This window comes from Passer montanus, unplaced genomic scaffold (assembly GCF_014805655.1).
Source record: "Passer montanus isolate IOZ18808 unplaced genomic scaffold, ASM1480565v1 scaffold109, whole genome shotgun sequence".
Taxonomy (NCBI): domain Eukaryota; kingdom Metazoa; phylum Chordata; class Aves; order Passeriformes; family Passeridae; genus Passer; species Passer montanus.
In genome coordinates, this window is record NW_024357502.1 from 1,492,448 (window position 1) to 1,506,157 (window position 13,710).

The window sequence follows — 13,710 nt, forward strand, 5'->3', positions numbered from 1 at the left end:
CCTCTGCAGCTCTCCTGGAGCCTCTCCAGGCCCTGCCAGGGGCTCAAAGTTCATCCCAGATCCTTCTTTTTTCCAAGCTGGACATTCCCAGCTCTCCCAGCCTGGCTCCAAAGCAGAGAAGCTCCAGAATCCTGGAATGGGTTGGCCTGGAAGGACCTTAAATCCCATCCCATTCCCGTCCTTTCCATAGGCAGGGACACCTCCCACTATCCCAGGTTGCTCCAAGCCCCTTCCAAGCAGACTTGGCCACTTCCAAGGATGAGGATTCTACAGTTCCCACAATTCCTGGATGCACTGAACAATTTGGGCTGAAAAGGACTTTAATAATCCCACAATTCCCACCCCTATGGGCACAATCCATGGGGAGAGGGCCCATCCCACCTTGAATTCCCCCACCACCGAGGGGTCGTCACTGGAATCCTGGGATCTCCCCCGGAACAGTTTGAAGGTGTGGCAGAAGTCGGAGAGATGCTCAAATTCCTCAACGTTTTCCAGCTCTGTCTCATAGACCTGAGGGGGAAAAGATGGATCATGGAAAAAAATTCCAAGCAAATTCCTCAATCCTGGGAAAATTCATCCCATGAGGAGGAATTTCTGGGAATTTTCACCCTTATTTCCCTCTGGGGCAGTGAGAAGAGGAGAATTCGGGAATCCCACAAAAAATTCCAGCCCATCCCAAAGACCCAGACAAAGCCAAGGTCTCCTGGTGGGTTTTTCATGGGTAAAGATTTTCCTGCTGGGAATATTTTCCTTAAAACCAAGGAAAATCTTCCCTATTTGGGACTTTGCGTTAAATTTAACATTTCTTGTGCCTCAATCTCACTCTTCCCTGAAAAATCCCTGATTTTCCTCATTCCCAAACCCCTCCCAGGGTGGCAGTTTCCCACCCCTTTCGCCACTTCCCAAGGGAAAATTTCTGGAAGTTTCCCCAAAGGCTTTTCCAAAGGAAACAGAATTTTCCAGATCTGGGGAAAATGTTTTGGTTTTTTTTTGAACCTGAATGGAAAAAAAGCCAAAAATCCCAAGGAAACTGTGGACAGTGGAATTCCAAGCATCCACACCTGACAGAAGTCACTCACCTTCAAGGTGTCAAATCCCTTTTCCAAGTAATATCCACATTTTTCCCTCTCTCCTGTGGAAGCGTAAAATTTGCTCCACCAGTCGATGAATTCCTCCTCCTGCAGCCAGAGATCCCAAAGTTACTCATTTTCCACAAAAAATAAATCCCCAGAAAACAGCAGCAGCTCCCAGATTTGGGAAGTGAACCCTGCATCAACCCCATCCCTGATTTCCAGCTTTTTTTGGGATGGTCTCAGCCCAAATCCGGGCGTTTCAGCCACTGTGGATATTCACAAGAGGATTATTCCTCATGGGAAGATGACCTAGAGCTCCAAGAAAAATATTACAAGAATTTGGAGAATTTTTTGGGAATTTTTTGCCACTTGAAGGGTAGTTTTTCCAGGATTTCCATGCAGGGAATGAACCAATTTAACTCCAGTGTTAACAGCCTGAAATGCCCCAATTTTAGGCTTTCCCTGGAAATTTTTGGGATTTGGGAGACAGGGATTAACTTCCTGGTTGTATCTCAGCACCTTCCAACATCCCCATCCCAATAAAACCTGTGGAAAAATGAATAAATCCATACAATTCCCATCTTTCCATTACAATCCAATGGTGTTCAGATCTCTGGAATGACACAATCCTCAGACTAAAAAAACTGGGAAAATCCCACAAAACCTCAGCTCTCACCAACTCCCATTGCCTCATTCCCAGTGCAAACCATTCCAGCTCCAAGGATGCTATTCCAGGAGGAAAAATGGACCATGCTGGTTCAATATTCCATGGATTTTATAGGAATCCTGTTTTTGAGATTGCTTTGCTGGCAATCCATGAAAAAATTCCTGGAAAATCCTGGTGTCTCCTTTTAGGAGGCTGCAGAATTCCAGCTCGGTGACCTCATGGAAGATTCCAAATGGAGTTTTATTGGATTTCTATTTGAAGCCAACAGCACAGGATTTAATGGATAGATATTGGATTTAACTGGAATGTTCCAGAAATTCACTCTGAGGCTTCTGCCACCTCCTTTTTTGGAGGCGGAGGGAAATCCTAATTTTCCTTTCATCACTTCCCATTTTATTGTTTCAAGGGCTCCATTTGGACATTGTGACATTCCACAGGTATTGGGATACAAGAAAATGCTCGGATTCATCCCAGGACTTACCCACAGGATCTTCTGCAGCCCCAAGGGAAAGAGCTGGATTAGAGATTTTGGTGGATTTTGACCGATATTCCAATGAAAAACAGGGAAAACATAAAAAAGGAGGGAAAGGGAGCAGCTAGAATATTAATGATGATGGATATGATTCCATTTGGGAATGGGAAAGCCATGGAAAGCAATGGATCGGCAAAGGATGGATTGAGGAATTTCATTTATCCGGGGGAAGGATAAAATTCCCTCCAGGTATCCCAAATCACCTCCAGGGGTTTGTCCACGACACAGACAATCTCTGGGATTGGGTCTGTGCTCCCTTTCCAGCTTTTTCATGGATCCCACCGGGCACAACCCCCACATGAGAATCCCTTGTGGATAAATTTAACCTCAAATTTCCTGGAAAAGGAGCTTATTCCCACCTGGAAAGCTGTAGCCATGATTATCCAGAGGTTTCCTGTCTCCCTAACCCCATTCCATCCCTCTTACCTCTCACCACCCTGGAACTCCAAACTTTTTCCCAAGAGGGACCTGTCATTTGGATATCCTGGGAATAAGCAGATCATTTCACCCAATCCCATCATCCCAGGAGCTGCAGCAGCTCCAGGAACAAAGCACGGCTGGAGGAAGGAGAGTTTCTCCTATATGGGAAAAATTCCTGGATGGAAGGGTGGGGAGGGGCTGGGCTGGAATTCCCAGATTTGCTGTGGCTGCCCCTGGATCTCTGGCAGTGCCCCAGGCCAGGTTGGACACTGGGGCTTGGATCCACCTGGGATAGTGGGAAGTGTCCCTGCCCATGGAATGGGATGAGATTTCAGATCCCATCCAAGCCAAACCATTCCATGATCCCACAAACCCCAGCTGTGGAAATCCCGGAGTTTTCTCTGGCAATACTTTCCCCTCTCCCAGTGGCAGTGCCATGGGCTGGCTCCCAGCTGGGAATATCAAAACCATCAGGAACATTCCGGGGCGGGGAGCACTGGGATGGGAACCATTCCCAGGAGAAGCCATCCAACACCCAGAGCTCTTCCAAGGAGTAGTAACCGGAGAAGCCGTGAAATATGGGCTTGGATTTGGAAGGAGCAAACACAGCAAACAACCAATTATCCCAAATAGTTTACAGACATGGATTGGCTGGAATTGGCTCCACTCGGCTCTGTTAACGTGTGCTGGGATGGGGGATTTGTTTCCCAGATTTGCTGTGGCTGCCCCTGGATCTCTGGCAGTGCCCCAGGCCAGGTTGGACACTGGGGCTTGGATCCACCTGGGATTGTGGGAAGTGTCCCTGCCCATGGAATGGGATGAGCTTTCAGATCCCATCCAAGCCAAACCATTCCATGATCCCACAAACCCCGGCTGTGGAAATCCCGGAGTTTTCTCTGGCAATACTTTCCCCTCTCCCAGTGGCAGTGCCATGGGCTGGCTCCCAGCTGGGAATATCAAAACCATCAGGAACATTCCGGGGCGGGGAGCACTGGGATGGGAACCATTCCCAGGAGAAGCCATCCAACACCCAGAGCTCTTCCAAGGAGTAGTAACCGGAGAAGCCGTGAAATATGGGCTTGGATTTGGAAGGAGCAAACACAGCAAACAACCAATTATCCCAAATAGTTTACAGACATGGATTGGCTGGAATTGGTTCCACTCGGCTCTGTTAACGTGTGCTGGGATGGGGGATTTGGAAAGTAGCATGAGCTGGAGTAACAGCAGAGTAACGGCAGAGTAACCACGTTGTAGGGCTCCTCAGCAGGGAATGCAAGAGGTGTCTGAGACTCCCTCCTGAGTTCCTCTCCTCCAGGAGGTGCCCAGGAATCATGGAATTATAGAATGGGAAGGGACCTGAAAGCTCATCCCATTCCATGGACAGGGACACCTCCCAGATGGATCCAAGCCCCAGTGTCCAACCTGGAGCAGATGGGCTCCAGAATCCAGGAATGCTTTGGGTTGGAAGAGACCCTAAATCCCATCCCATTCCTACCCCACCCAAGGGCAGGGACACCTCCCACTATCTCAGGTGCCTCCAAGCCCCAGTGTCCAACCTGGCCTTGGACACTTCCAGGGATCTGGGGGCAGCCCCAGCTTCTCTGGGAACTCCATCCCACCCCCACCCCACCCTCAGAGGGCAGAATTCCATCCCAAGATCCCACCCATCCCTGCCCTCTGGCAGTTTAAACTTTTCCCCCTCCTCATTAACGCCCCAGCCAGAGGCAGATCCCGGTGAAATCCAGGACCTCCCTCACACGCTCTGCACGGAGCTGGGTTTTTTTGGCTGGAAAAGCTTTTTTCCAAGATTTCCCCAGCTGCAGCCCCTGGGCCTCATTCCCAGCTCCTGCTTTTGTGCAAAGCTCCCAAGTCATAAAGGAGAAGGAGCTGGGAAGGAAGATGGGAACTCAGTTTTCCAAACCAGGATGGTTTTCCCAACGAAACATTCCTATCTTTCTGCAAACTGGGGTTTATCCCATTGACACCCATTCCTGGAGGATCCTGGAAGAACCAGGACAATGGGATGGTTTATTCCGATCTAATATTCCCATCATTTGATTTTAAATTAATGCTTTACCGTTTTTTCCTCTTTTTTCTTTTTTTCCCCTGGATTTTCTTTATCCTAAACAAAAACCATATCCATGGAAATTAAAAATGTGGATGGACAGCAGAATGAAGGGTTATTTCAGGAATTTTTGTTTCCATAGTTGGGATCCCAGCACTGCCACCTCTCTGGACTGGAGAAATCCATCCATTGGACAATATTTGGATCCCTGGAAGTGTCCAAGGCCACATTGGAATGGGCTGGGATCCACCTGGGACAGTGGGAGGTGTCCCTGCCCATGGAAATTGTGGAATAGGATAAGATTTAAGGTCCTTCCAACCCAAACCATTTCATGATTCCGTGGGGAATCTGATCAGGATGAATTTGGGATGAAGGGAATTGCTTTTCTGGAGCATTATCCCTGAGAAGGCAAAGCAGCTCCACTGCCCTCCTTATAAAACCCAGGAAAATCCCAACATCTGCTTTTCTCATGGAAAAGACACAAAGGGAACAGGAAAAGGGAAGGGATCCTCAAATCCCATCCCATTCCCCCCTTTCCATGGGCAGGGCCCCCTCCCGCTGCCCCAGGTGGATCCAACCTGGCCTTGGGCACTGCCAGGGATCCAGGGGCAGCCACAGCAAATCTGGGAATTCCAGCCCAGCCCCTGCCCACCCTCCCAGCCAGCAATTCCTTGCCCAGATCCCAGCCCAATCTCCCCTTGGCCAGTGGCAGCCATTCCCCAAGCTGGACATTCCCAGCTCTCCCAGCCTCTCCCATGGCAGAGCTGCTCCATCCCTCTGATCATCCTGGTTCTCTGGATCACTCCCACATTTCCACGTCTATTCTGTGCTGGGATCCCTGAGCTGGGCACAGAATTCCTTCAAAACCCCCCCTATTTCCTTTCGAATTAATGGAAAACCCAAGGACACAGGGGCAGCCAGCTGGAATTTCCACTTTCCAAAGCAGCAAGCGGATCATTACCAGAAGGAAAATGCCTCCTTCCATCTTTATCCGCGTATCCTCATGGACTCAGGTTATTAATTAAGCGATTAATTAATTAAGCAATTAATTAGCAATTAGAAAGGAAGCAATACCTACATGAGGCGGGGCCCGGGAATCCGGGATGTTAATTAGTGCTGAGCTCGTCAAACCCTCGGGAAGCTACAAATTAAAATGATCTGTTATCCAAGGAATTCCGGGAACCAGGATGAACACGCAGCAGCGAAAGCAACAATTAAAGGGATTAATCCAAACTAATATTCCCAACTCTGGGGTTTACTACGATGAGGCAAATTTGGGATGAGTGCAGGGTTTGTTTTTAAGGATGTTTGGCAAACAGCTGGATTGAGGTAGAGGAAAAATGGGATATTAAAGGGGAAAACTATGGAAAAGCTGTTAGTAATTCCCAGTGGAGGAGAGACTTTTCCCTGGATACCGTGGGCTGCAAACTCAAGGAGTTATCCCAGAATCCAGGGAAGTATCTGAGCATGGGGGTTTAGAATGGGATTGGGAATGCTCAGGATCAAAGCTCAGGTCCAAGCCCAGCTCATCCCGGGCAAACCAAAACCCAGGATCCCTTCCATGGGCAGGAAGTGGCAGCTCTGCTCCAGGATTCCAAGGATCCCTTGGATGTGGAAAAGGGGGAGGAATGAGAGGTTCTTCCCAGAAAACAGCCAGGTTTGAGGATCAGGACAATCCCGACAGCATTCCCAGTTATCCAGCTCAGGCTTGTTCCCAAAACCCTGCTGTGATCCCACCAGATCCAGACTGGCATCTTTGGGCCAAACTCCACAATTTCCAGCTGTTCCACAGGGAAAACATTCCCTGAGGATCATTTTCTACCAGGATTCCCTCGTGGCTCTGGGAACTGGGAACAGATCCTTTCCAGCTGGTTTATCCATGAGCAGACACAACAAATCCCATGGAGTGTGGAAGTCCTTCCCAAGCCTCTTCCCATGGGAATGAACCCTCGGAAAACACCGGGAGCAGAGCAGGCAGAACAAGGCCTGATCCAGCAGCCTCTTCCACAAATCCCACCTTTCCAAAACCCCACTCCGTGTCCTTTTCCCAAAGGACCAAAGCCATGATTTTTAGGATTTTCCTCACTTTGGGTGGCTGGGATGTGATTCCCGTGCACTTAAACTGGTTTTAAACTCCAGCTGAACTCCTCATCCTGCTTGGATGAGATGGATAAGGCACTCCCGAACCTTGGAGCAGAGGGATTTCACCTCTGGTTGTTTTCCCGATTTTCCAAGGAAAGCAACAAAGGGATCCTTTGTTCCAACCATCCTTTCAAGCAGGGACCAACGCCAAGCTTGGCAAGGAGGGAGAAAAACTCTGGAGCCACACAAGGAAATGCATCCATGAAAAATCCTGGCTCCTGCTTCCAAAGAGCCCTGAGCACGAGCTGCTGGCTTGGGATCCATCCCTTTTCCCAGGAAAGCAGAGCAGGATGGTCCCTGCGGGCCGGGATTGCTCCTTGACCTGCCAAATCTGGCCTGGGATGGGCGGAATGATCCCAATGGTCCATCCACGCCTCAATCCATGTCCACCTCCAGGAGAGGAGCAGCTTCCAGGGCCAGAACTCTGAGGTGGGAATTTTGGGTTGGCCTTCCAGGAAGAAGCTCCCTCCTTTCCCAAAATAACAGGAAAAACAAGGAAAGAAACAAATGGAGAAGGACAAATCCAGGGTCAAACCAAAGAACTCCATCGGTGGCAGGGAGTTTGTTTGGGAAATATTTCTTCCAGGAAAAAAATGCCAGAATTTTCCACTTTGGAATGGTTTTGTCACATCCCTCTCCCCCTTTTCCTGCTGTTTAAACTCTCCCCTAAATTCAATCTGAGTTTGGAGAACTTTCCAATAAAATTATCCCAGGGAACGAAGTTCCAGGATTCCAAAGCTCCGTCTCATTCCTTCTGGAATCTTTGGGATGGGATCCCATATTTCCAGGAGCAACTCCCAGAGCTCCAGGGGGTATAAAGGGAGGTGAGTCCCTATCCAGAGGTTTTATTCACAAAGGAAAAAATGGGAACAGGTTTGCCACCAACATGGTTTTCCATGAATAAATCATGGAAGTCTGAGGAGAGGATTCCAGGGAATCGTGGGCATGGCTGATCCCACTCTGGGCATCCCAGGGTGCTCTCCCCATCCTGGCCACTCAGAAAAACGGGACAAACTGGGAATCCTGCAATTAGAAATGTCTAAGCACTTCCTGCACTGGATTGTGGGAAATCCCAATTCCAGATCATGGGAAATCCGAGATCCGGGTCATGGAAAACTGGGATCAAGCTCCACATCTCAAGTTGGGATCCCACAGATTCCCACATTATTCCCTCAGTTTTCTCCCAAGTTTCTCTGTCCTGGACTTTAAAAAGGGGGATTTTATTACAAAAAGTCCCGTTCCCAAATTCCATGTTCTCCACAGATATGCTCCAGTTACTTCTCTGATAAAAGATGAAGCCCAGCTGTAAATTTTAAGGATAAATCCTTAAATGGGAAGCAAAAAGGAGGGAATGAGGCTGCTTTCCCAATTTCCTAATGCTCCAGTCAGGAGCATTTTCGAGAGCTGCTTTTCCCTTTCCACACTTGTCACTGGAGACAACTTTTCCCAATTGTCCTGTCCCAATTCCAATGGAGGCTGAAGGATTTCAGGACAAGATCCCTACGGAGCTGTGAATAGGATCATGGAATCATGGAAGATTTGGGTGGGAAGGATCTTTAATGTCATTCCATTCCACCTTTTCCATGGGCAGGGACACCTCCCACTATCCCAGGTTTCTCCAAGCTCTGTCCAACCTGGTCTTGGACACTGCCAGGGATGAGGATTTGGAATGAGCAGGAACGAGCAGGGCCACATCCACAGCCTTTTGGGAATTTGCCAAATTCCTAATTCCCAGCTTGATGTGGGACCCAGCCCAAACCTTCCTTGGGATACACTACAAATATCCAAAAGCACCAGAAAATCCTTGGGAATATAAACCCCCAGGAGCCACCAAGGATGTGGATAAAGAGCAGGATCCATGCCCAAATTGGACATCTTGGATTAAGCAGCTCCTCCATGCCTGGAATTGCTCAAGGCCAGGGGATTTGGTTAGGGAGAATCTTAAATGTCATCCCATTCCACCTTTTCCATGGGCAGGGACCCCTCCCATTATTCCAGGTTTCTCCAAGCTCTGTCCAACCTGGTCTTGGACACTGCCAGGGATGAGGATTTGGAATGAGCAGGAACGAGCAGGGCCACATCCACAGCCTTTTGGGAATTTGCCAAATTCCTAATTCCCAGCTTGATGTGGGACCCAGCCCAAACCTTCCTTGGGATACACTACAAATATCCAAAAGCACCAGAAAATCCTTGGGAATATAAACCCCCAGGAGCCACCAAGGATGTGGATAAAGAGCAGGATCCATGCCCAAATTGGACATCTTGGATTAAGCAGCTCCTCCATGCCTGGAATTGCTCAAGGCCAGGGAAACTGAGGCAGGAAACACTTGGAAGGCAGATTCCTTCCAGACACTCCAGCTTTTCCAGCCCTGTGGCATCCACAAACAGGGAAAAGGGAAATTTCAGCCCTTGATATCCCACCAAGGGATGGGAGACCAGGAAAAGATCCACCAAACATTCCTGACACCATTCCCAGCTGCTCCAGAGGCACTGGGATCGCCTCGGGATCCGTGCATCCCATGCACAGCTCGGGACAGGTCTGTCCCAGAGATTCCTTCTGCTGGAGAAGGAACCTGAGGGCTGTAGATACGGGAAGTTTCCACAAGAACGGAAGCTCCAGGGATGTGTCCATCCTGATCCATTCCCAAGGGAATGCTGAGATCCCTCAAATTCATTGGAACTGCACCAATTCCCCACTCCTACCACCATGGATTCGGAATTCCGTAATTCCAGTCCAGTAAAATTTCTGCAAGCCAGAAGCCAAAATGGGAAAAGGAGACCTGGCCATGGAGCAAGGACGACAGAGGCTCAGGGAATTTTTGCTTTCCTTGGGAAGAACCTGGCACGGATTTCTCTCCATCAGGAAAGCAAATCCAGCCCCTCATTCCCAACAGAGGGAATGTGGAGGAGTTTGGGATTGTGCAGGTGAGGAGAGGGAGGGAAAACACATGAAAGTTGGAAAAGGATGGATCCAACTGGATCCAGCCTCACATCAGCACCTTGGATCCACCCTCACCAGATCCACCAGAGCACGGAAAGAATCCAAGATCTTCCCAATGCATTTTCCATACCTGGATGGGGATCAGGGGCTCTTTGTCATCGATGTCAATGAGGACGTCGTCCCTGGGCGTGAGGCTGACATCATCTGCAACCAGAGAGGGGTGGCACCGTGATCCCGGGATTTGGGAATCCCAGAGCCCAAAACCCTTGGGATCAACCTCCAGGAGTAATCCCAGTTTCTCCCAGACCCCACCTCCATGATCCCAATCTCATCCAGACGCCTCAGACCATCCAAGGTTCATCTTCCTGATCCCAAACTCTTCCCAGACACTTCTCACCACATGAAGTTCAACTCCAAGATCCCAAACTCATCCCAGACTTTTCTCACCACCCAAAGCTCATCTCCAAGGCCCCAATCCCATGATCCAAATCCCATCCAGGGCTCCAAGGAGTCAGGAGAGGGACTTGGGACAAGGACATGGAGTGCCAGGACAAGGGGGAATGGATTGAACTGAAGGAGGGGAGATTTCAATGGAATATTGGGGAAAAAATTCCTGGCGGTGGGCAGGGGCTGAGCTGGAATTCCCAGATTTACAGTGGCTGCCCCTGGATCCCTGGCAGTGTCCAAGGCCAGGTTGGACATTGGGGCTTGGATCCACTTGGGACAGTGGGAGGTGTCCCTGCCATGGATGGGGTGGAACGGGATCATCTTTAAGTCCCCTCCCAACCCAACCATTCCATGACTCCACGAAGGACACAAATCCCAACATTCCCACATACCTGGCTGCTCCTGGGGTGCCCCCGTGTCCTGCTGGGAGGGATCCCAGTAGAATTCCTGGAGGGAGCGGATCGTGCACTGTCCCACCACGGGTCTCCGGCCAAAGGGGCGGTTGTCGATGATCTTCAGGATGATGGGGGGGCTGTAGAGGCTCTCCTTGGGCAGACGCTGTGGGAACAGGGAAGGGAAGATGGAATGAGGCTGGAAAGGGAGTGCAGAGGTTCTGTAACATCCCCAAAAATCCAAGGGCAGAGGGAACTTCACTAGAAGAACCATTTTTATGGAATTTTGAGGTCCTTCACCAGAAGAACCAATTTTATGACACCTCTGGGTCTTTCATCACATGACCCATTTTTATGGGGTTTTAAGGTCTTCCACCAGATGTATTTTTATGGGATTTTGAGGTCCTTCACTGTAAAATCTGTTTTTACAGGACTGTCCTCCACAAGATCCACTTTTATGGGACTTTGAGGTCCTTCAGCACAATATCCAATTTTATGGGACCTCCAGATCCTCCAGCATAAGAGCCATTTTAATGGGACTTCCAAAACCCTTCAAAAGATCCATTTCTATGGGACTTTGAGGTTTTTCACAAAATATATTTTTATGGGATTTTGATGTCCTTCACAAGACACATTTTCAAGGAACTTTGATGTCCTTCACCCCAAGATCAATTTTTATGGGATGTCCAGGCCCTTCACAAGATCCACCTTTACAGGACTTCGAGGTCCTTCACCAGATCTGTTTTTATAGGATTTTAAGGTACTTCACCCCATTTTTTAGGACCTTCCCTTCCCCCTGAACCACTCCAGTCCCGCTGGGACCTCACCACTTCCATGAAGAGCACGCAGACATCGAAGTTGGGGTTCTTTTTGACGTTCTTGATGACGCTGGACTGGACGCGCTGCCCCCCACACTCCACCAGCAGGCTGGGCGAGGTCACGCTGGCCAGCTGGAAGCTCTTGAGGTTCCTCAGCCCCCAGGCCAGGATCTATGGGATGAAGGGACTCCAAATCCTGAGCCAAAGCTCTGCTTCCAGGTTTCCATGGGGATCCTCGGCAGTGGAGGAGAACCCAGAAGTTCAACCATTTGGGACAAGCAGTGGTGGGAGTTATGGAATCCTTGAGGTTGGAAAAGACCTCCAAGGTCATGCAGTTCAACCTGAGACCAATCCCCACCTTGGCACCAGGAGTTCCCTGGACACTTCCAGGGATGGGGATTCCAAAGCTCCCTGGACACTCCCAATGCCTGACCACCCTTTCCATGAGGAAATTCCTCCTGATATCCAACCTGAACTTCATCCTTATCCCATCCCTCATTCCCTGAACTTTATCCTTATCCTTATCCCATCCCTCATTCCCTGAGCTTCATCCTTATCCCATCTCTCATTCCCTGGGAGCAGATCCCAACATCCCCAGCTCCACCTTCCTGTCAGGGAGTTGTGAAGAGCCAGGAGTTCCCCCTGGAGCCTCCTTCTTTTGGAATCCCACCCCAGAATCCATCTTGGATCCCATTCCCGGCTCTTGTTCCCGGATCCATGGCTCACCTCGATGGCCGTGCGCTGCAGGACAGGTTTGATTCCCTGTGGGACCATGTAAACGTTGGGCTCCCGCTGCGGCGGCGGGTAGGGAAGGTCAGAATCCGCGGACTGCAGGAGCGGAGAGGGAAAGGAAAACATCAGGAAGTGCCAGGATGGGAAATCAAACCCCTTTCCATGTTGGGTCCACCCAGAATCTCCATCCTTGCCAAACTGATCTCTCCCAGGAAATCCAGGACAGCCGGAGGAGAGAGGTGAGGAATGGCAGGATGGAGGTCCCGGTGCTCTTTAATCCATCCTGGAGAAGATCCAACATTCCTGAGCTTCTCCCAGGGATCTGCCCTCCAAGGTTAAACCGTTTTTAGGGAATGACGGGATGGAACCGCCTCTTTCCCATCCCGGGATCACGGCAGGGATGAAGCAGCAGCAGCAGATTTCTAGTTGGGCAATTCCCAAAAAATTTAGTGGGAGCAGCACTGTGGGATGGGGGATTGGCATCGCCTCTGGATCTGGGAAGGGGCTGTGGTTCATCCCACACTTCATGGATAATCCAGAAATCCATGGGATAGGGCTCAGGTGAAACTACCTGGGAATTCCATTGGGATCATACCAAATCTGGGAGGCAGACGAGGAATTCCCAATTTGCCTTTCCAGATGAGGAGAGTGGGAACCAGAATTCCTCCCCTTTTCTTTTCCTGCATCTCTCAGAGCACCCAGAAAGGTCGGAATGAAAGCAAAACCTCTGGAAATCCATCCTAGGAGCATGGAATTCTCTCCCAGCTGGAATTTTACTGGATTCAATGATGTGTGGGTGTGTTTTAATTACGGGAGTGGGTGAAGGATTGGTTCTACAAAGGGATTTTCCACATGGAATCGTGGAACGGTTGGGGCTGGAAAAGGCCTTAAGGATCATCCAATTCCAACACCCTTCCCATAAAATTCCAAGCTTTAACTTTCCTTGGGAATTGCTGGTTCCTGAGTCAAGCTGCTCATTAGCCAAAAGTTTTCAGGAATTCCATGTGGGAGGAGGTGCCTGGGATTCCCACATGAGCAGCCACTCCTCCTCCATCCCACGATCCACATGCTCCCAGTGTGGGTTAGTGCTGGCAGGGAATGGGAATTTTATCTGGGATAACCCAAAGGAGAAGGGAGAGCTGCAGAGAATTCCCACATTCCCTGGGTTACCTCTGGAACTCTAATTCCCCCCAAAAAAACTCACTTCAGACTGCTCAGGCCTGAAATCATGGAATGGTTTGGGTTGGAAGGGATTTTAAAGATCAATCCTTCAGCAAATCCAGCGGGAAATCCTTGGGAAAGAGCTCCTGCCCCATTCATCCTCTCCAGGATCAACTTGGATTTTAACCCTGCGTTGTTCCAGGGTTTTTTAAGTCCTTCCTGCTGCTCTCCCAGTGGTTTTCCAGGTGTTCTCCTGGATTCCAGTTGAATGTCAGAGGATGGAATATTGGAATGGATGGGAATGAACAGTGAATGCCGGG

At 49.6% G+C, this 13,710-nt stretch overlaps 1 protein-coding gene across 1 annotated transcript in view; it reads right to left on the minus strand.

The window, feature by feature from the left end:
• Positions 1 to 13,710, minus strand: part of DYSF (dysferlin) — a 70,759-nt gene that overhangs the window by 24,697 nt on the left and 32,352 nt on the right. Inside the window, exons 36-43 of the mRNA XM_039724004.1 lie at positions 12,224 to 12,325; positions 11,507 to 11,668; positions 10,680 to 10,845; positions 9,971 to 10,044; positions 5,836 to 5,898; positions 2,222 to 2,254; positions 1,080 to 1,178; positions 382 to 510 (exon numbers count right to left, since the gene is read on the minus strand). Coding sequence (XP_039579938.1) covers positions 382 to 510; positions 1,080 to 1,178; positions 2,222 to 2,254; positions 5,836 to 5,898; positions 9,971 to 10,044; positions 10,680 to 10,845; positions 11,507 to 11,668; positions 12,224 to 12,325 — 828 coding nt within the window. The remainder of the gene's footprint in view (positions 1 to 381; positions 511 to 1,079; positions 1,179 to 2,221; positions 2,255 to 5,835; positions 5,899 to 9,970; positions 10,045 to 10,679; positions 10,846 to 11,506; positions 11,669 to 12,223; positions 12,326 to 13,710) is intronic.